The sequence below is a fragment of the Sarcophilus harrisii genome, chromosome 2 (genome assembly GCF_902635505.1).
Source record: "Sarcophilus harrisii chromosome 2, mSarHar1.11, whole genome shotgun sequence".
NCBI classification, from domain to species: Eukaryota; Metazoa; Chordata; class Mammalia; order Dasyuromorphia; family Dasyuridae; genus Sarcophilus; species Sarcophilus harrisii.
In genome coordinates, this window is record NC_045427.1 from 138,153,802 (window position 1) to 138,177,165 (window position 23,364).

A 23,364-nucleotide genomic window follows, 5' to 3' on the forward strand; every position below is an offset into this window, starting at 1 on the left:
TGTTTTGTGCGTACATTTCCTTCCTTCACGGGAAGAACGGATCATAAGACATTTATCAACAAACCATTGCGTTAAAAGGCAAAAAGAAGTTTCCGGCGCCTTTTATCTGAGGCCGACTCACTAAGACTACAATTCCCGACACGCAGCGCGAATAAGGCCGGTACTCTAGGGGGCACAGATCAGGTGACATGGAAGCCCCGCCCCCGGCCGGCATGACCCCGCCCTCTCACCCGCCCTCCCTCCCTTGGGCCCCCTCCTCGCTGGTCATCCCCGGCAATTTGCCCTAGTTGCTGGAGACGGAAGCCGAGCGGGAGCGCTGGCGGCCGCGGCGGCGCGAGAATGGGGGACTCCAAAGTGAAAGTGGCCGTGCGGATCCGGCCCATGAACCGACGGGGTGAGTGGGGGGCGGAGGGGAGGAGGAAGGCACGCGGTAGGAGGGGGCCGGGGGCTCCCTTCCGTGCGCTCTCTCGCGGGCTCTCGGGCCGGCGGCAGGTGCTCTGGGCGCCCTGGCCCCGCGTCCGGCCCGGATCCCGCCCCCCTCCCCTCCCTGGAGCGCCACGTCCTGCCCCGGCCCGGCTGCCGCTTCTCCGAGCTGTCTGGGACTGCCGGCGCTCAGCTCCGCGGGGGTCCCCTTTCCTTCTCCCCGTCCTCTCTTCTTCCTCCTCCTCCCTTTGCCCCTTCTCCACTTCCACCCTGTCCGCCTGTTCTTTCCCCCTCTTCCTCTATCCTCACTTCTTCCTTCTGTATCTCCCTCCGTCACCCCCACAGTGCTCCCTTCTCCACTTCTCTGTCTTCCCCTTCCTCCTCCTCCTTATCTTTCTTCCTTCTTTTCCTTCCCCCTCCTCCTGCCTTTAACTCTACTCCCTTCTTCCCCACCGCCTCCTCCTCCACCTCTACCTCCTTCCTCCTCCACCTCTTTTTCCTCCCTTCTCCTCCCTCCTCCAGAAGCCAATAGTGAGTGCTCCCAGTGTGCCAGGCACTTCTACCCTAACTACTGATACCAAGATAAAAAGGGGACACACCCCTTGTCCCCCGGGAGCTTCCTGTAAGGGCTGGGTGCGCTGATAAACCTACTCTCAGGGAAAGGCTTAATTGCACCGAAAAGTGGCACGGGGTGCCCAAGTTACAGTCAGACCATAAGCACATACCCAACTTACAGACTCGGCACCGGGGATACGGAGAAAGGCAAAAACCCAAACGAAAACTGCCTCCGCTCTCTAGGAGCAAGATGGGAGAGAAGGCTTAAAAGTGGGAGTGGGGAGGGCAAGCTAGGAGAACTTTCTGAGGGACATGGCACCGTGGCTGAGCCTCAGAGAAAGGTTTCTCCAGTTAGCAGTTATTAAATTAGGATGTGCCAGGTGCTGGGCTAAGCCCTAGGTAGACAAGGAAAGGCAAAAACAAATCCTTGCTTTCAGAGACTGGAGTCTGATGGGAGAGGCAACATGCAAACAGCTGTGTACAAATAAAATATGCACGGGACAAATTGGGAGAATTCTCAGAGGGAAAGTCCTAAGAGGCAGGTGCAGTTAATTGACCCCAATTTACAGACTAAGTAAAGTGATTTACTGAAGGTCTCAAGTTTTTCTTATTCTTCCTTATAAGATATAGATATATCTTTTTTTTTTTTTTTTCCTTCTTTTTCTCCTGAGCCTTTATTTCCCAAGTTCTGTGTAAGTGCTTACCCTCCCCTCTCCCCTTTTCCCGGTTACATCAACCACTCTTCCCAGTCCATCAACTCCTTACCTTTTAACCAGACCTTATAACCAAGAGTGATTTGTCTTGGGATTTGACAGCTAGTGGGTAGCATAAGTAGGATTAAGTAGAACTGAACCTTACACTATCTCTTTACCTTTACCCCTTTACCTAGAAACCTCATCTTCCAACACTAATCTATCTGGAATGGAACCAGGGAAAGCATAAGTCTTGAAATCAAGGGCGTTTTTTTTCCTATGTAATTTATACCCTGCTGGTGTTTACCCGTATTTGACCCAGAAGTGTTTAGCCCATGGCTGAATAAATAAAAGAGAATTTGGCATAAATCACTGTAAGAAAATAGCCAAGTGTAAAAACCTTATCTTTGATTCAGCATACCTGATTCCTAAATACCAGACAGTTTTGTTCTAACACCACTGACTTAGAGTTGGGGGAAGGGATGATTTTTTTTCTTTTTTTTTTTGGTTTGTTTACTGTTGAGAAACTTCTGTTTTTACTTAAGGTCATATTTGTCATCTCATCAGCAAAAAGTTCTAGTGCTCAGAAACTGTTGAAAGTGTACTTTGGAAAAATTTCCCATATTGTACAGAGAAAAAGGAAATGGGAAACTTTGGGTGAAAAACCAAATAAAGGCTAAATCTTGTTCTGCTCTGTGATTTATCACTATATCTCAAGGCATGGTTTGGTAATTGACAGATTCTTAAGAATCTAAATTAATTCATAACTTCTCGGGTACAACCAGTAACAGCTTCTGCAGGCTCTTGTTTCACAATCAAGTGAAGTTTTAAATCTTTTCAGTAGTTATGGTAAGTCACCTCGTCACTGCAAAGAGCTAAGGGTTTGGACTAGGTGATCTTAGAAAATTCCTTTGCAGCTATAAAAGTTCTATGATTCTGGTGGGGAGAGAGGCATGGATATCTGCTACCCTTTGGATAGGAAGTTGATATTTCTAATCCATCATCAATAGAACATGTGCTTGGAGTTGTTTTTTTTCAGTAATGATCCAGCTTCTATTTGTAAATAAGTCAGGGGTACATTCTGTGTTCCAGAAATTTTCCTCAGTGTAAAATTACCTCAAGTTTTCCAACTACAGATTGAACTCACAACCTTGACCTTTTCAATACCATGCTCCAAATAGCAGAACTAAACTAGACAAACAATAAAAATTTTTAAAATGTCTTTGTCCTTTTATTCAAGGACACTTTATTCTAGTTCATTGTACTTTTATGAACCCTAACTATACTTTTTGAAAAGAATATCTGGGAAGTTATCAGAGGAGAGGGACTTTAAAACAAACTTTGATTTCCTTTTCACAGATATTTGGAAAAGTTTGAAAGGAGGTAACTAAAGTGCCATCTCACATGGACATAGGTTAGAAAATTAGAAGTTTTCTTTCCCATCATGGTAACCAACATTATTTTTACATCTTTATGGAAAAACATAGTGTTTTTATTTGAGATCCTAGTGTTTAGTGATTTGCAGGAGCTAATATAGTGGGATTGGGAGAATATTTGTCGTTTAAATATGGTAACAGGAAGTTGTTTGGAAACACTACATACAAGTAGCAGTTGAGTACTTTTCTCTCCTTTTCAATTAGCTTTAACATTGTTTACCTTCAAAGCTTGTTCAAGTTTAAGATATTTGTGTTGAACTAACTCCACGAGTTGCTCATCCAACTGTGTTTTATAATCTGGATGTATGTATTCATTGTTTTTCCTTTCTATATGGAACTTTTGAACAACTGAATTCCTATGAGGAAGTGCTATTGAGATCCAGGGTTCAATGCTGTCAAGAATGGTGTCATCTGGAAATTGATCATGTGGAGAAATTCATCCACAAGTAATGTATTTGAATTTTGTGTAGGACATCTTACTGTGACATTGGTGAACACATAGATGTATACATATATGTATACTTTTTTTTTTTTTTAATTTAATACTTTACCTAGTTTGGATGCTCATCTTCCATTGATGATTTATGGGCTGGTCTCATGCAATATCAGGTTGTTAGGAGGATCAAAATTGCAGGGTAACGAAAAGGCCCATGGTTGATGGTAAGGAGGCTCCATTAATAATGACTTTAGTTTGACCTGTGCAGTAAAGGACAAGGCTAAGGATATGTTTAACTAGAAAAATAAATGGGCTAGGCATGAGAGAGGGAGAGTATGATGACTAGTATCCAAGATATAGAAAAAGAATCAGGCCTTCATGTGAGAGATATTTAAAAGAAGTTGTATGAATAGATTGCATACTTCATTGATGGCTGGGGGAGGGGAAATAGCTACTTTGAGATACATTTATCTATGTATATATTTTATAATTGATTTTTATTCATCCCCAAGTGATTATTATATACTTTTTCAGTATAGTATAGAAGTTTTGAGAAGTGAAACTGGAAGACACTTTAAAGGTGCTCAGGGTTTTATATATTTTTACATATAGTAGTGTATTTTCTGAGATTTTCTCTGTACACCTCATTTTATACTGTTTTATAATTCTTGAACGTTATAAAAATGTGTTTAAAGCTTTTTTAGAATTTTATTAGTAACACAGACGGTCAAACCCAGTCCCAGGTATCTACTAACTGTGTAACCATGGGCAAGTCACTTAATCTCTGTCTGCCTTAGTTTTCTCTTTTGTAGAATGGGGATAATAATAGCATCTATATCAGTGTTGTGAGATCAAGTGAGATAATTGGGAAGAACTATAAAAATGCTTATTATCATGCTACAGAATTGGTATTCACATAAATTTGAGGGTCACTAGAAAACTGCAGAGAGAACTGAAAGCTAGTATTTTCTAAATTACTTGAGTTTGTAAAATACTGCTTAAAGATGGAACTAAATTGTTCTTTAGAAGAGAATTTTGAAATTGATTGGCTAACTTTGAAAAAAAATTCAGTGATGGGTAAGTAAACACCATGCCTTAGTAAAAAGTTCAAAACAAGTTTGTTTTCTTGTTTGATTTTTTATTTTTTTTTTTAATCAGAGTATGTAAAACCCAGAAGGAACCTTGGAAGTCATCTAATTCAAACATCTTATTTTATAGATGAGGAAACTATATAATGAATTACTGATTATATGGTGTGTAATCTACTCTGAAGTTTGGAATTTCTTATATCCTCATTTCAAGGCAAGGTTAAACCTTGGATAGCTCAGTATTGTAAAAAGTTTCCAGTTACTACCTGTATATGTATGAATCCAATTATATTTATGTATTTTTAGGATTTTTTTTTACATTTATCAAATAATCAGTTTTTCAAAATTACACTGTAGATGAATGAATTTAGTTATTTTATATATTACACATTGAGCTGTAATTTGGAAGATGGAAGATTTGTATTTAGATTATAGATACTTCTTTGATATACTTTTGTCACGAATTAGTTTTGTTTTTCTTTTTTTCTTTTAATTTTTAAATAGTATTTTATTTTTCCAAATACATGCAAAGATAGTTTTCACAGTGATTTGTTTTTCTAAAGTATTAAATAGTGAGGAAGCAAAGAAAAATTTTTCATGACTTTGGGAAATTATCTTCTTATAGATAGGCTATCAGAATAAATTAAATTATCTTTTAGATTTGTGCAGCTGACAGGGTAATGCCTCTTGTGTTCTGCACACTGGAAAGTACACTCATTCATACATAATTACTGGATGAATTAAAAATGTTACAAGCATTATTTATAACACCTGTTGAGTCATGGAGGCAGACTGCTTATTCAGAAGTTGGAAGTTAGATGACTAGAGTATTGATGAAATTTTAAGTACTTATAAAACTTTAATTGACAAATTTATTGAGCACCTGTCCAAGGTTGTACATTAGATAGATAAGCTTCTGTTTGAGAATAGTCTGTTTGGTGGGAGAAGACTGAATTTGAAATAGCTGGAGGCAGTTAGCTGAGTACTTCAGGTTAGGGATTATTCAAGAGGAATTCCAATTCTAATACTAATTGCAAATTAAATTAATTGTTAATATTATAGCTATCTATATCTGTACATATACATATACACACTATCTTTCAGGGGTGGGGAAAAACCCCATTAAGGTACAGTCTTTGCCTTTGAGAAACTGGTTTATGATCTGTTTTGAGAAGATAACATCCTAAATAGATTAAACAACAATATAAGATGTTTTGTCATTAAGTTCCAAATGAATGGTATGGACTGAAAATATTATGGTACTATGAGAGTTTTGGGCCTCGAGTCAGGAAGACCTGAGTTCAAATCTAGCCTCAGACACTTACTAGCTGTGTGACTTTGGCTAAATCATTTAATCTCTATTTGCCATAATCCTTTGGAGAAGGAAATGCCTAACCACTCCTTGGACAACATTGGCAGCTGCTGTCCATGAAGTCACAAAGAATAAGATATTGCTGAACAACAGCAGCAACTCCGGGTTGAGTTTTTGAAAAAGCTTCATAGGAAAGTGTGAATTAGGCAGAGAACTAGAGAGAAAGGCCATTTGGATAGGTACAGCCTATGTGCTGGAGCCTGCTCACAGTAAGAAGCCTATGGTTAAACTTTCATTGTAGTCATTTATTCCTTGGAAATTGGCGGTTATAATTGTGCTTGACTCATTTTGTTAATTGATTTAAGTGATAGAGAAAATATTAATGTAGATTAAATTTAAAAGTATGTTTGGGACACTTTTTTGTGGAGAGGACTGACGATTGGTAAACATTTACCAGCATACCTTTGGAGAGGAAGAACAGAAAATCTTGAAGGTATAGGAATGAGCAAGCTCTTTTGGGGTGGTGCTGTGAGTATATTAACTTGCTGAAAACAGATTTTACTTTGTGGAGCAGGAGATAAGGTTGAAAAGTCAGATTGAAGTCTGTCTTGAATTCTAGACAAGGGTGTTCCCAATGAATACCAATTTTCATAACTTCATATATGAATCCAGAAAGCAGCAGGAGGGAAATATTTTTTGATGATTAAATAAAAAATTATAATAAAGAAATTTCATAATTCATATATAAGTATTCAAATGTAAAAGTCAGTTATTTTCAGTATAAATGGATTAATTGTTAAATTAAAGGTACTTATAAGCTTTTTTTCAGTGGTGTGCTTGAATTCTTTTCCCTTACCACAGTGAAATGAGCCATCTCTATAGGCATTAGAAAGCTCTTGGAGGTTCCTGAACATGAGATAATAAGATAAAATTATATTGGACAAATAAATAAATATAAATCTTTGGTTTTTAAAAATCCACTGCACAAGTACAAAATAGGGGAGGTAGCCTTGGCTAGACAGCAGTCTGTTTAGGTGTTTTAGATTACAAGCTTAATATGAGCAAAAAATGTGACATGGCAGTTAAAATAGAAATTTTAATCTTAGACCATGTTAATAAAAACAGAATTGGATCCAGTAAAAGGTGTTAATAGTTCTTCTGAGGCAATTAAGGTTAGGCCAGGAGTCAGGAAGGTCACAGTTTAAATCTAGCCCCAAATGCTTAGTAGTTGTATAACCTTAGACTTCGGTTCTGCTACTGTAAAATGGACATCATGACATCATCTACCTTCCCGGATGGTTGTGAGCACTTGATGCATCCCCATAGCCTGGAGTACATGTTTGCCTGGGTGCCACAGCTTAGAACAGTGTACAGCCAGGTTAGTGAAGGGAATTGGGGACATGCCATTTTAGAGAAGGAAGGAGGGGTGCTTAGCTCAGAGAGAAGACTTAGAAGGGCTGCCTTCTATGAGCATGAGTTCCCTGCAGTCTTCTGGAGGGATTAGTCTGGTCCTTTTGGGCCCCTGAAAGTAGAACTAGCACATTGAGAGGCATTTATGGAGAGGCAGGTTTTGATCAAGAAAAAATTAGTGGCAACCAATGCTGTCCAGAGTGGAGCCAAAGTAGTGGTTTCCTTATTAGTGACTATATTCAAGTGGACTGGCCATTTGTACATGTTAGGTAGCAGAGGACTCATTGACCTCAAACAGCCCTTACAAGTCAGGTGAAAGTATGAAATAAAAGGGGCAAGGGTTGGGAGTAGTTGTGGGCAACTTCGAGGCCCAAATTAATTATTTAAAATTAGGTGTAGCACAAATTAGAATATAGGAGGTAGAGAAATTGAAAAAAGGGAATTATATGTTTTAAGTAGCAGACATGAAAAAGAATTATTTGGAACATTTGGCATTGACTTGAAAATGTGAGAACCTAGCAGGAGGGGATTCAGAAAGGAGGAGAGAGTGTATTAGCAGGAATGCCTTTGAAGGAAGACTTGATATATGTTCTCTTCATATAGAGAGTGGCTTCTTGAAGGCAGGAAGGTGATGAAAACATGTCTTTATGACAGGTATTTTTTTTCTCCCTATAGTACATGTTTAGAGTCTGTTCTTAAATTAGGAACAATAATCATTTTAAAAATAATAATTATTATGCCAGGTGTCAGGGCTATGGATGATAGTTAACATAAATTTCTCTCTGTTTTTTAGTACAGAAGAGAACTGTTTGCTTGCATCTATTTGATATTCTGATGGTGAATGAGATACACATCTACCACAACAATCTTTTGTTCTCGCTGCCAGCTTAATAACTTTGGTTTGGATTTATATAAATAGATTGGAAGGCCTCTCCCTCCTTTTTCTTTTATAAATAAAACTTTTAGATTGAGCTAATATTCATTTGAATTTATCATTTATTTTTTCTAACTTTAGGGGACTGCAATATAGGAATACTACTGATACAGACATACTTGTTGCCAGCGTTAGGATGTATGTTTTTACTTGTTTTTCCACTAGTGGTAATGAATTTAGTATTTATACTTTTATCAGGCTACCCAATTGCCAGAATCATATATTCTTGAGAAAGTTTGGTGTCATTTAACAGTATAGTATGTTGATATAAAACTCTTTAAAGGTTCTTAAACTCTGTTCTTAAGCTTCTCATTACTGAGTGCTGATGATTGCTAGTGTATTGATTTCTAAGCCTATCCAAACTGTGAATCAGGGATTGCTGAATAAGGTAAGGCATGAGCCAATAAGGAGGCTTAGTGTTAATATGATGAGTATGTAGGGGGACATTAGTATGGGAAGGGTGTGAACCCATATTTTGGGGTATGGGCCCGATAGCTTATTTAGCTGACCTTACTAGGATGTGGTGTAATGGGAGCACAAAGGGTTTTGAGTTCTTTGGTATAGGTTTGAGTCCCATTGTCCTAGAAATAAGGGGGCTTGCACCCCTATTTTTTATCCTATCAAGATAATTCTTTTGTCGAACATATTTCTTTCACCTGACTTAACCAACTGAAGATTCCCAGGAAAATAATATGATTAAAAATACATTTAGTTTGACAAATAATTTTGAAGTTACTACATTGATATCTGTATCCCTGTGATAGGTGCTATATGAGATTTTTAAAAAAGCTTAAGTCATGATATCTGTCTTCAAGAACATTTTAGTCATGGTTGAGAATTCACATCATCCATATGTATACATAAATACATATATATCCATCCATCTATCCATATTTATGTATCCACATAAATAAATAAATTCTGGTCAGAGCAGAAATGATTGCTATTTACATTCAATCTGAGTCAAGTAGGACCCAAACAATAACCAAATGGGACTTGGCTTAGGACCTATTGATGGCCAATGAGAATCAGATTGATTTTGGTTTGAGACATGGTCCTTAAGAAAGAAATTTAGCCAATGAACCCCAAGAAATCTTGGGAGAGTTCAGAGGTCCAATACAAAAGGGAAAAAATGATTTTCAGAGCAACTGCAGGTAAGGATATGATACACTATGGACAGAAGGAGGGAAGGAAGAAGGGAGGAAAGCAGACAAGTAAGGAAGGAAGGAGTCTTCTAACTGACCAATCCCAGTTTGTGGGCCAACTTTACTTACAGAAGTTGCTGTTTGTCCTTCAAAGAGGGCCATTTTATCTTATTTATTTATTTTGAGTAAGTGAAAGAAGAGATTGTCTCAATTGCTACCTGGTCTTAACCACTGAATGGATGTGGCTTCTGTCAAGCTGAGACCTGTAGAAGACCTTAGCTTACAAAGGCCAAGGTCCCCCACTGCATCCAGGGCCATCTCCAGTCGTCCTGATCTATATCTGGCCCCTGGACCCAGATGGCTCCGGAGGACAAAGAGAGGCAGGGGATCTTGCCCAGCCCTCCCTTGCATGTCCTCCAATTCCCTTGCATGTCATGGCACCATCCCCTTGATGTCGTGGTCCTCTGAGAACAAAGGACAAAGAAGAACCACCACCACAAGAGGTGAAAGGGATATAATATGGCTCAAGATCACTTTTGGGGACTGTAGGATATGGTCAGCCATGTGTGGTTTGTACATTAAAGAGGAGGGTCTGACTGGAAAGATGAGTTTGTTGGGAGTTGAGGGAGATAAAGAAATAAGTAATTGAGATCTTATCATGAAGGACCTTGAAGGCTAAAATTTAGCTGAGAGATCATTTAGACCAACCTCAATTTATAGATGGAAGCAAATTTAGAGAACTTAGATGATTGCCTACCATCACTTATTACCTGTGTGATCTTAAGCAAGCTCTACATTCAGAGCTGTCTTTTATAGAGTAGGTATTTTTGTGAGATTATGCACTTTTAGTGACACTACTATTGTCGAAAGCATTGTTGGAATTCCTCTTCTGTAATTGCCTTCTGCCCCTGTAGTAGATTCTTTTGAAACCTTTATGGTGGCAAATTTTATTCTTTGAGCATAGAATTGATTTTTGAAAAGAGGAGAGATTCAGAACCAAGTTTATTTTTAAAAAGTTGAATTTTTGAGGTTGTTATTGCCAATTTTTGATGAAGAATGTGTGATTATAAAAGATTAGAACTGATTTTTATGTGTGTGCAGGTGTATGTGTGTATGTAATAAATTGGCTTTAAATACAGTTCTGAAAATGGAATTTAAAAATATTTTGAGTAATAGAAGCATTGGAGTTCATGATTTGCTTTTTTTGGTTAAATCAGGGCATGTTAGCTAAATGTGGTTAATCTATAGTTACATCTTGTGTATGTTATTATTTAAAGGTAGTCCTGAATGAGAAAATTTTCATTTTTTAGTTTGTCTGCCTAATTTTATTCATTGTAGTAAAGATTTTTTTTTTTTTTTTTGCATAATTACAATTCTTTTCATTGGGAGTTTCACACAAATTTTCATTTGTTTTAAAACCATATTTAGCTTTATAGTAAAGAAGAAAGTTTGCTATTGCATTTTATAGAAATAGTGACCATAGGTTTTAATTAGATTATACTATTCTCTTATTGTAGTTAATCCACAAAAGCATGACAATCTTCTTATTAGCTGCTGTTAAACTAATGTGTAATTACTTTGATTAGAAAATAATCTACTTTGATTTATATAGAAACTTCTCTGGAAGAGGGCCAACTGCTTCTCATTTGTCTTTTATGATATTTCTTTGAAGAATATTGAATATGTATGCCTAAACCCATTTTAAAATTGGATAAACTGAGTTTGAAAGGATAATTAACTTATTATAACTACCCACTGAATCATTTATGAAATCATTAATGGTATCCAGATCTTTTAGTCTGAAGAAACTGTTATAGACCTTTGGTTTTTTAAGACTAAAGATTTAGATTCTGCCCCTCAAATCAATGATTTCCAAATTTTATCTGGGAATCTCTGCCAGAAAGCTGAGATGAGGAGGGAAAACATTCCAGGTATGGAGAATAGCTAGGGAAAATGTCTGGATCCTAGAGATGAAATGTCTTGTTCATAGTGCAGCAAGGAGGACATTGTCATGAGATCAAGAAATATGTGGGAGAGTATAAAGTAGAAATATAATGGAAAGGTAGGAAAAAGGACTAGGTTAGTAAAGGCTTTGAGCTCCAAAGAACAGATTTTATATTTAGTCTTGGGAGCCGATAGGGAGCCACAGATTTATTGAGATGTGGGGAAGGGATTGCATGGTCATCAGTCCACTTTGGTAGCGAATGGAGATTGATTGAAGTGTGGAAGGACTTTGAAGTACAGAATAGAATGGAGTGTTTAGGGACCAACTAGCAGGCTATTGCAGTAGTCCCATGTGAGGTAATAAAAGTCCATACCAGAATGGTGGCAGTGTTGGAGAGAAGGGGGTATATTATAAGAAATGTTGCAAAGATTGACAGGCTTTGGCACAGATTGTACATGGGTGGTGGTTGTGGGGAAAGAGATAGTGAGAAATTAGGATGAGATCTAGGTTGTGAGCCTAGGGTGCTAGGAGAGGGAGAACTAGAATATGACGCACATAAAAGTTTTTTGAGGTCTTCACTAATTTTTAAGAGTGTACTAGAGCCCTGAGACCAAAAAGTTTGAGAGACGTTATTCTAGAGCAAGAATTCTTTTGGCAGTCTCATGAGCTAGATTCCAAGAATCGTTTTTTAAATTGTATAAAATGAAATACATAGGGTTACAAAGGAAGACAATTTTTATTATACTATCATCAAAATGTTTTTTTAAAAAAGTAAGTTCATAGACTTCAGGTTAAAGTCATCTGCTCCAGAGGCACCACATTCTCCTTTAACTAAGGCTTCTTTTTGATCTACTTTTGTGGTTCTTTTCCAATCTTTTTATTAATCCCTTGAGCTGGGTGTTCCCTCCTGTTTTGGCTTTGATCCTTCATTCCTATAGTTTCCACCATCTCTTCTGTGGAGAAAATTCTCAGATTTCTTATCTTTAACCCTAAACCCCTGCAACATTTCTTGCATTTTCCTCCTCTTTCTTCTGCCAGAATAATCTTAAATATAATTTTTTGCTTATTAATATAATATTATTTATTATCACTATTTGCATATGTTTATCCCCTTTGTAGAATAAGCTCCATTAAAGTCTTTGTCCTTTACACATTAGTATATATTTGTTGAATGATAGATCTGACAATTGGTGATTATATTGGACTGCTGATTTTTCGTAATATGCACCAATGAGAGAAATATTAATGAAGTAATTTCTAGGACTTCTCAAATAGGCTGTTCCCTTTTATCAAGAAAATATAGTAAATTGTATAGTTGCAGTCTTCAGAATAGAATTAAGCTGTTTACCCAATTCTAAAAATCACTTCACCTGTGAATTACACAACAACAAAAAAATCTACTCCTCCTTCCATCTTGCCTAAAGTAGCCAGCTTTTAGTCTGTTATCTAAGATGTCCTTAAGGAAACAAAACTGATAAATTGTAATTGTTATAAAGTGGTTGGAAGCATTAATTATGTTTGGAGTTGTTTGAATGCCATGCTTCTGTTCCTGAGCAATAGAGGGAGATTCATTTCCAAGAGAATATATAGTATGTAAATAAAGGAAAACTTAAATAAAAGTTTTTATAGATTTTAGATATAATTTGAAAGCAGTAATTCCCTGATTTTCTGAAAAAACTAAGAAAGCTGAATGAAAATTTGATAATCCAAAGAGATTCTTCCTTGTGATACATGTTATATAGGGCATTCCAAAAGTCTAAGCTACTGAAGCTTAAAACAGCAGTAAGACTTTTGGAATATCCTGTATGTAGGGAGTATCCCCAGGACCAGCCCAAATTTTATTATGATGTCATTGGGGAGAAAGCAATAACTGATGTGTACATAGCAGTAAGTCTTGTTTAAGATGATTATTCACTGTTAAATGATGACTCATTTGTTAGTTGGGTGTGCAAGATTATCAGCTGTTGAAGTTTTCATCTTTACCCCAAGGAATTAGCCCTAGAAAAGAACCTCAGTCGTTTGGTAAATGCTTGGGATCTAATATTATTATTATCAATAATCATTACTAATGATTAATGATAATGATAAAACCTGACTATGCTTTAAGTTTTTAAAATGAGTTTAAAATGAGATAATATCTCCTTTGATCCTCACAACTTCCTCTGATCCCCAAGTAGTTACTAAAGGTCTTATTCCCATTTTACAAGTGAAGAAACTAGGACTTAAATAGATTAAATTATTTCTCTATCCTTGTCAGACTTTAGTAAGTGTTGCAAATGTAATTCAAACTGGGTCAAAGGTTTATCTGGGTTCAAAGTCCAGCACTCTTTTCAGAATCACTGGTTCTAGCCAATTCACTCTTATTCTTTTTGCTTAATTAAGATAGCACCCATTTTTTAGTATTCAGTGGATCTCATATGTAATCTTTAAGTCATTCTCAACTTATTTTTTTGTATGTTCAAATGTGGAGAAACTGCTTGTATTTTAATGGGTACTATTTTATAAGAGAAATCTGAATCTTTTAAATTTTAATGGTTTCTGTTTTTTTGGGAGGGTGTTTTCATTTTAAAATTAAGATTTATCAAAATCACATAGAGATTCATTGGAAGGATTAGATACAATTTTTCACTTCCCACATTTACACTTGACAACATACATTTATTCACTACTTGTGTTTTCTGGGTAGTGAAAAAAAGTGGTTTTTGTCCTAGTTAGCCTTTTGTCAGTAACTTAATTTTATTCAGACAGCTAATAAAAATATTATATGAGACTATATCTGAAACCTTGGAATCTCAGAGTTAGAAGGGATCTTAGAGTCCCATCTGATTTAATTCATATCTGTGGAATGGAACAAGTAACCTTGCTGGAAGATGTTTAGCGAACTTATTACCTCCTGTGGCAGCCCATCCTACTTTTGGATAGCTTTAATTGGTAGGAAACTTTTCTTCATTTTGAGACCTAATCTGCTTTCCTGCAATTTCCACCTATTGTTCCTAGTTCTGCTTTCTGAGACCTTGCAGAACAAATCTAATACTTTTTCCATATGACAGCCCTTCAGATACTTAAAGAAATCATGTCCTCTCCACCTCAACTTTTCTTTTTCTAGGTTTAACTTTCCAGCATGCTCTCTAGTCTCTTCACCATTTTTGTTTCAGATTATCAATGCCCTTCCTCAGTGGGTCAAGTGTTGATTAAGTTCCTTTATGTTATTGTGTTGGAAATGAAACAGGTATTGTGTTAGAAGTGAAATAGCCTCTTCCCTTAAGGAGCTTCTATTTTCTTGTGGGAGACACCTACATAACACATTCTGAAAATGCATTGCCTAGAATGGAATAGAATATTTCAGATTTGTTTGTGGGATCATGGATTTAAAACTGGAAGGGTCTTAAATGATGTTTAGACTAATTTCCCTCACTTTGACAGGTAAGGCAAATGTAGTCTAGATAGGTTTGCTGATGGGGCAGCAGGAAGCAGCAGACACCAGAATTTGAACCCAGGGTCTCATGTCATATCGAGGGTTAGAGGCCCCATGGTACCATGGCACATGTCACTGGAGGGAGAGGACATGCTTTTCGATCTCCACTCTGCCTCTTACTACTGGTTTGGTTTGGGTCAAGTAACTTAATGTTTCTTGGCCTTAGCTTTCTCATTTGTAAAAGAAGGTGATTGGGCTTGAGATTTTCCCAATACCTTGTGGTATTTCTGTCCATGGTTCTCTAGCAGGTAGTCTTTAGTGCCATCTCCACTCCTAGCTACCGAAAGATGAGAGAGATCGTTCTCTGCCCTTCTCTGCTCTCTTGTGCTTTAATTCAAGTAAGTGAAAAATTAATACCTCTCCCATTGGGCTGTTTCTCATTGACATATTACACAATAATGTTTTTGAAAGGAATCCTAGGTTAGCCCCTCAGACACAATCCATCATTTGGACTTAGGATGGGAGGATGGGAATCTTTCTCTTGCCGAGTAATGGTGACAAGAGGGGACTCCTGTAATGACATTTTGTATGTAAGGGATATTTTTAAGTTGGGTATCAGTGTTTCAAAGACTGGCTTTATTATATAGTTTTGAATTTTATAAAGTAAATTATTAGGTCATTATTTAAATTACAAAAATATTTTTATGAGGGTCCAATTCAATTCAACAAGCATTTATTATATGCTTACTATAATTTTGGTACTGCTCTAGGGGCTAGAGATTCAATGACAAAAATAAGTCTCTGTCCTCAAGAAGATTAAATGGGAAAGGGGAAAGGAAAAGAATGCAGTATATATACTAATAAATAAATTTAAAATATATACTCAATAAATACAAAGTTTTTGGATGATGGGCATTAATAATTAAGAGAAATCAAGAAAGACTTGTAGAAGTTATTAGCATTTGAGCTGTCTCAAATTGAATGAGAAACTCCAAGCTGTGAAAGTGAGAAGGATATGAGGAACAGAATGGTGAATGGATGTGGAGGTAGTATATGGAATGTTGTATACAAGGAGTAAGTGGCAAATAGTTAGAATTTATAATGCATTAGGAGAATACTGTGTAATTAGCCTGCAAAGACAAATTAGAATTAGATCGTGAAGTTTTTTAAATGCTCATAGTGAGTTGTGTGTTCTTCTAGAGGTAATAATGATGCTTTCTAAGTAGAGAAGTGACATGGTCAGATACATGTATCAGTTTGGCAGCTGTGTGGAAGATTGTTTGAGAAGGATAGAGGCTGGATGCTGAGAGACCCATTAGGCTACTGCAGCTGTCCAAGATGGACTGTAAGTGAAGTGCCAAATTAGGATTGCTTTCAAAAAGCACTGTGGTGTAACATAAGAATACAGGATTAGGTTTATTCAGTCTCTTAGGAATGGATTTCTTTACATAAATCAGGATACACAATACTTCAATACATATACAAGTTCCCCTGCTCAAATTCATCTCTTTCAGGTAACTGAGTCCTGGATATTTAGCATGTGGTTTGAATCCCAATGAGTAATCCCCAGTCACTAACATAATTACAATGAACTCTGGATTATATACAGTTGTTATTGACTTTCTGTATTACTTTCTGTGACTCACTTATTATTGATCTTTCTATGTCTACCAGCTTCTCCCTCACTCGCCTACAAACATGTCCATGGCTCTCTCATCCTTAAAAAATCCTCACTTAATCCTTCCTTACCTGCTAACATCCTGTATCTCTTTTCTCCTTTGTGGCTCAACTCCTTGGGAAGGCCATTTACATTAGGCACCTCCACTTTTTCTCCCCTTCCTTACAGTGTGGCTTCTCATCTCATTACTCCATCAAAGTTTTTTGTTATTATTTCAGTGATGCCTGACTCTTTGTTGACCCCATCTGGGGTTTTCTTCACAAAGATACTTGACTCATTTTACAGATAAGGAAACTGAGGCAAACAAGATTAGGTGAGTTGCCCAGAATCATACAGCTACTATCTGAGAATAGATATGAACTCAGAGGGATGAATCTTCCTGACTTCAGACCTGGCTTTCTAATCTACTGTGCTATCTAGTTGCTCTTCTTCAAAATCACCTGTGATCTTTTAATTGCCAAATCCAATGTTGTCTTTTCTTCAGTCTTAATTTTTCTGGACTTTTCTGTAATCTATAACACTGTTGATCACCTTCTTTTTGATAACTTTCTTCTCTAAGTTTTTGGGCTATCACTTTCTCCTTCTGTCCCTACCTACTTGATGTTTTCTCATTCTTTTTTACAAAGAATCTCATTTTTTCAGCTCTAATGGATTTAAATCCTCTTCATGCTGTTGATTCTCAACTCTGCTCGTTTTGCCCTACATACTCTGCTGAAGTCCAGCCCTGTATCTCTGGATGCTTTTCAGATTTCTTAAACTGAATGTTCAGCAGACATATTAAACATAAGGAATTTCAAAAATCACCAATTGAAATAGTATGAGAAAAACCCAGAACAAAGCCTTAGGGACCAAACTCAATTAGTTTTTTGATATGGATGAAAATCCAGTAAAGGAAATTTAAGAGAAGTCAGGCACTGAAAGAATAGAGAGAAGGAAGTGAGAGAGGGAGTGTTCAATAGTTTCAAAAACTGGAGAGATTGAGGAGGAAGAAAGTTTAGATAAAATCCTTAGATTTGGCAAATAAGAGATCAATATCTTTTAAGAACCCATTCATTTGATTGATAGTTGTTGAATACTAGATTGCAAAGATTTTTAGAAAAGAGCACAGATGAAATGGAGAGAGCCAAAAGGCAAAAGATGGTTTTTTTCAAGGATCAAAAATTTTAGCTGAAATACAAATATGGAAATATGTTTAGAAGAATTGCACATGGTTAACTTGTATTGGATTACTTGCTGTCTTTGGAACACAAGGTTTCCTAGAGGTGAATGTTGAAAACTATCTTTGCATGTCTTTGGAAAAATAATAAAAAAAAACCCTGTTAATGTGAGGGGAGGGGAAAGAATTTTAGCTGAAAAGAAGAGAAAAGCTATTGATTGAAAGCAAGCAGGGTAAGATCTACTGGAAGGCTTTTTTTTTTTCTCCAAAGAATAAGAAAACTTGAGTGCATCTGTAGATGACAGGAAGGGATAAGGTGATATTGAGAGACTAAAGATTAAAAAGAGAGGATGGGTAAAATGTAGAGGGAAGACAGGGTATGGGATCAAAGTTGCAAATTTAAGAATTGACTTTGGCAGGAGGAAAGGCATTAAGTAAGTTAGAAAAAATCTGTACTTTTTAGATGTGGGACTTGAGATATACGGGAAACTAATATAAAATAAAAAACATTAAAAAAAACCCTGTTAATGGGCATTACAAGACAAAAATTAATTTTTAAAATCTTAATACAGTAGGACTAATTCCCATACAAATTAAGATATAGTCTGTTATCTTTTGTTGGTCTGGTTTTAAGATTGGTTTTATTTCCTTCTATTTAAAAAATTGCTTCTCCATTCCAGGATTTATTTTTCATTTTGATGAATTTGATATAGATAACAGATTTTTTGAGAAACATTTTTAGGAACTTAAAGATTTTTAGTTAAAGATATTTAGTATTAAGAGCACTGAGCCTGAATTCAGAAAGATTTGTCTTCTTGAGTTCAAATCTGTCCTCAGAAACTGACTAGTCATGTGACCCTATAGCCTGTTTGTTTCAGCGATCTCATCTGTAAAATGAAATGGAGAAGGAAATGGCAAACCGGCACAATATCTTTTTTTCTTTTTCTTTTTCAATTTACCAAGGTTCATCTTTTTAAAATTATTATAGTTTTTTATTTACAGGTTATATGCATGGGTAATTTTTCAGCATTGACAATTGCAAAACCTTTTGTTCCAACTTTTCTCCTCCTTCCTCCCAACCCCTCCCCCAGATGGCAGGTTGACCAATACATGTTAAATATGTTAAAGTATAAGTTAAATACAACATATGTGTACATGAACATACAGTTATTTGCTGTACAAAAAGAATTGGACTTTGAAATAGTGTACAATTAATCTGTGAAGGAAATAAAAAATGCAGGCGGACAAAAATAGAGGAATTGGGAATTCTTTGTAATGGTTCATAGTCATCTCCCAGAGTTCTTTCACTGGGTGTAACTAGTTCAATTCATTACTGCTTTATTAGAGCTGATTTGGTTCATCTCATTGTTGAAAAGGGCCATGTCCATCAGAATTGATCATCATATAGTATTGTTGTTGAAGACCGGTACAATATCTTTGCCAAGAAAACCCCAAATGGAGTCACAGAGAGTCTGATACAACTGAAAAGTGACTCAGCAACAATAAATGCTTAAAATAAACATGTTTTTCCTGTTGTTTTTTCCCTACAGAATTTGACCTGCATACCAAATGTGTGGTGGATGTAGATGCAAATAAAGTTATTCTTTACCCTGCAAATACTAATCTTTCCAAAGGAGATGTCAGGTAAGATAAACAAAATCAGAGTAGTTCCATTTTTATGTTTGGTTTGAGATCTGACATCACCTGTCAGGGCTAAATTCAACAAGTAGGTATTGAATGCCTCCTGGACCTGTGTTATTATGCTAATGCTTAGTATGTTATGATAGTAAGCCATGTGTTGGTACCAAAGTTATTAGATGAAAGGTGGTGCACTTGATAGTGTGTGGGTCCTGGAGTCAGGAGGACTCATCATCCGGCCTCAGATACTTCCTAGCTATGTGACCCTGGGCAAGTCCCTTATCCCTATTTGCCTCAGTTTGCGCATCTGTTAAATGACCTGGAGAAGGAAATGGCCAACTTCAAGATCTTTGTCAGGAAAACCCCAAATGAGGTCCTGAAGAATCACATGCGTCTGAAACATGATCGACTAAAATGACCTTGTCCTAGAGCAGTGGTGTCAAACTCAAATAGAAATAAGGCCTCCCAAATTACTTTTTAAGCTGTTTCAAGCTCCACTCAGGCAAACTGTGTTTGCCACCTCTGTCCTAGAGGAAGCTAATAGTCTTCTTGGAGAGATAAGTGCTACAGACAGTAAAGTGCAGTAAGAGTTCAGAGAAGGGAGTGAACCATGAAGCTGGAGTCGCTGGGAAGGAAGGAGGCATCCTGAAAAAGGTCAGGCTTGCAAGAAGGCCCAAAGGTCAGGGAATGTCCGAAGAGGCAGCAGTATTAATAGTGTGCATTTTGTGCCTCTCACTCAAAATAAGCCCACCGCTTTGCTTGGCCAGTGTTTGCTCATCCTTCTGAAACCCCTCTCCTCCTTCAGGCCTTTTGGGACTCCTGCAACAATTCAGTGTGTAGATTACAACTTTGTCCTTGTGGGCACTTATGTTGTTAGCTGTGTCTTGTGTCTTCAGTAGATTGCAAGCTTATCTAGAGTAGAAGCTGTTGGCTACATTTCTTGAGTTACATCCCCTCTCCTCCTCCCCCTCCCCGCCAGTAAGGCTGAGAACATAGTTAACTTTGTGTTTTGATTATTTGTGGAGAGAGCAGCCAGAACCAAAGGTAGTGAGTGAGGGGTGAGGAAATGCCCTGAAAGTGTGCTGTATTTGGACAGTCTTGAGATAGACCTGACTAGACTGGTTTGTGTTAGAGATAAGCAAATTTGTGTTAGTAATAGCAAGAGATAAGGTTGTATTGGTAGGTTGTGGCCAAATTGTATAGCACCTTGGAATGTCCTTTAAAGGAATCTAAGCTGCCTTTTGCAAGGGAGCTGGTGAAGATTTTGTAACAGGCAAATCAAAGATCAAATGAAATTTTATTTATATCTACCTATCCATCTAAATATATGTAGATAGTAAGCAGACTGCACTATAGAATTATGTGAATGAGTTTCTTGATGATGGTGGTGATAGTGATAAATTTTTTTTTTTTTAACATTCATGTTTTTATTTTGAGTTTTAAATTCTCTCCTCTCCAACCCCACTCCCACTCATTGGAAAACTAGCAATATAATATCTATTTACATGTGAAGTATGCAAAACATTTGCATATTAGCAGTGTTGTAAAAAGGTGGGGGGGCAAGAAAAATAAAGTGAAAAAAATATGCTGCCATATGCATTCAGAATTACATGGTGACTCTATAGCTATAGGAGAACACACACCGAGTCTTATCTAAACTTTGTATCTTCCCCAATGCCTACTATAATGTTGTGGACAGAGTAGTAGGCGCTTAAATGTTGGCCAAATTGAACTGAAGATGTATCTGTTCTAACTGCAATGTTTAAGCCAATTGAAGGCTTGAGAGACCAGTTCAGAAGTTACTATCACAATTTTTGGCAAGGTTGTTGAAGGGATGGACTAGAGCTGAGGGACGAGAAAGGAAGGGACAAGCAGAATGGCTTGCACATGGTGAGAATTCAGTGAGTATTGGTTGATTTGATTTGAAACCTTTAAGGAATTAATGGGAGATATTAATAGAACTTTGCTATTACCTGGATTATCAAAGATCAATTTAAGGTTTGGGGCCTAGATTAACCATATAGTCCTTAGTTATATTTGGAAATAGTTACTTTTGATAACATTAATCATTCTTAAAATAATTTTTTACAAAATAAATTTTTACAATTTTTCATTTCTGAAAAATTCACTTAATTGCTATATATTTGATTTGCTAGATGGCCTGATCCAGAGTCAGAGAGTGTTTGGATTGGAGATGAGATGACTAAAGGAGAATTGATTATTGTCTTCATAGCTAAAAGACTATAGAACAGGATGCTTTTCTGGTGTTCTAGATAACCAATATGTTATTTTGGGCAGGTAGGTGGCTTACTGGATCTATCCAGATGCCTGACCTCAGGCGCAAATTGTATTATATTGGACAAGTCATTTAACCCCATTTGCCTTAGTTTCCTCATCTGCAAAATGAGCTAGAAAAGGAAATGGCAAACTACTCCAGAATCTTTTCAAGAAAACCCCCCAAAAAGAAGCATCAAAGAGTTGAACACAACTGAAATCACTAAACAATAATATGCTACTCTAAGACAAATATTATTATTATTATTATTATTATTATTATTATTGGAAAGCTTTTTATTTTTAAAACACATTCACAGATAATTTTTCAAAATCGACTCTTGCATAGCCTTGTGATCCAAATTTTCCCCTCCTTCCCCTTCCTCCCTCCCCTAGATGGCAAGCAATCCAATATATGTTATACATGTTAAAATATGTTAAATCCAATATATGTAAATATATTTATACAATTATCTCACATAAGAAAAATCAGCTCAGAAAGGAAAGAAAATGAGTAAGAAAACAAAATACAAGTGAACAACAACAAACAGAGTGAGAATATTATGTTGTGATCCATACTCAGTTCCCACAGTCCTTCTCTGGGTGTAGATGGTTCCCTTCTTCACAAGATCATTGGAACTGGTCTGAATCATCTTGTTATTGGAAAGAGTCATATTTATCAGAATTGATCGTAGGACCAATTGTGCAATACTCAGTACAGTATAGAGTGCAGGGGAAGGGTGGGGAAGATTTGAGGACCCCAAGATTCTTTTCCTCTTTTCATCTAGTTAGTTATTCTATTTCTTTTTATTATTCACTACAGTTGAAGTGAAATAATAACCCATTTGTTGGTTTAAAGAGGATTGAGATTTGACTTTCAGGAGTACAGAAAGCCCTCAGTTTCTAAACCCAACTATGTTCCAAAAGTTCATTCATAAATTTTTTTCTACTAGATTTTCTCATAAAAACAAATTCCATAATGTGCCTGAAATACTGAAATCACTATTTATCTCCACACCCTCATTATTTCCTGTTTACACTGTATGTATTTTCTTTCAATAATGTTTGATTTTTTTCAAATACATGTAAAGATAATTTTTAACATTCAATTTTTGTAGAACTTGTGTTCCAAATTTTTCTTCCTCCCTTCTTTACCTTCCCCCTCCCCAAGACAGCAAGCAATCTGATATAAATTAAATATGTGCAATTATTTTAAATATATTTCCATATTTGTCATGTTATACAAGAAAAATCAGACCAAAAAGGAAAAAATCATGAGAAAGAAACAATAAACAAACCAAAAAAGATGAAAATATTAATGTTTCAATCCACATTCAGTCTTCATGGTTCTCTCTGGATGTGGGTGGCATTTTCTATTTCAAGTCCATTGGAATTGCCTTGAATCACAGTTGATCATCATGATTATTTATATGAATAATCTTGCTACTGTGTACAGTGTTCTTTTGGTTCTGTTCACTTCACTCATCATCACGCCATATAAGTCTCTCCAGGGTTTTCTGAGATCAGCCTGCTTATCATTTCTTATAGAACAATAATATTCCATTACAATTATATACCATAACTTATTTAGCCATTCCCCAAAATGTGAGCATCCATTCAGTTTCTAGTTCCACAAACATATTTGCACGTATGGGTCTTTTTCCTTCTTTTATGATCTCTTGGGGATACAGACTCAGTACATTGTATATTCTTATATATACATAGTTTCTTGAATGTTGTCTTCCATTTGAATGAGAGCTCGTTGACCCAGGACCCCATTTTTTGAGTTCATTTGCATGTGCAGCCTTTGCACAGTACTTGGCACAT

General features: G+C 36.6%; 1 protein-coding gene across 1 annotated transcript in view; it reads left to right on the forward strand.

Moving 5' to 3' along the window:
* The first annotated feature begins 241 nt into the window (after nucleotides 1-241).
* KIF13B (kinesin family member 13B) overlaps nucleotides 242-23,364 on the forward strand; it is a 243,715-nt gene continuing 220,592 nt past the window's right edge. Inside the window, exons 1-2 of the mRNA XM_023494793.2 lie at nucleotides 242-394; nucleotides 19,176-19,269. Of these exons, the coding sequence (XP_023350561.1) occupies nucleotides 340-394; nucleotides 19,176-19,269 (149 nt within the window). The 5' untranslated portion in view covers nucleotides 242-339. The remainder of the gene's footprint in view (nucleotides 395-19,175; nucleotides 19,270-23,364) is intronic.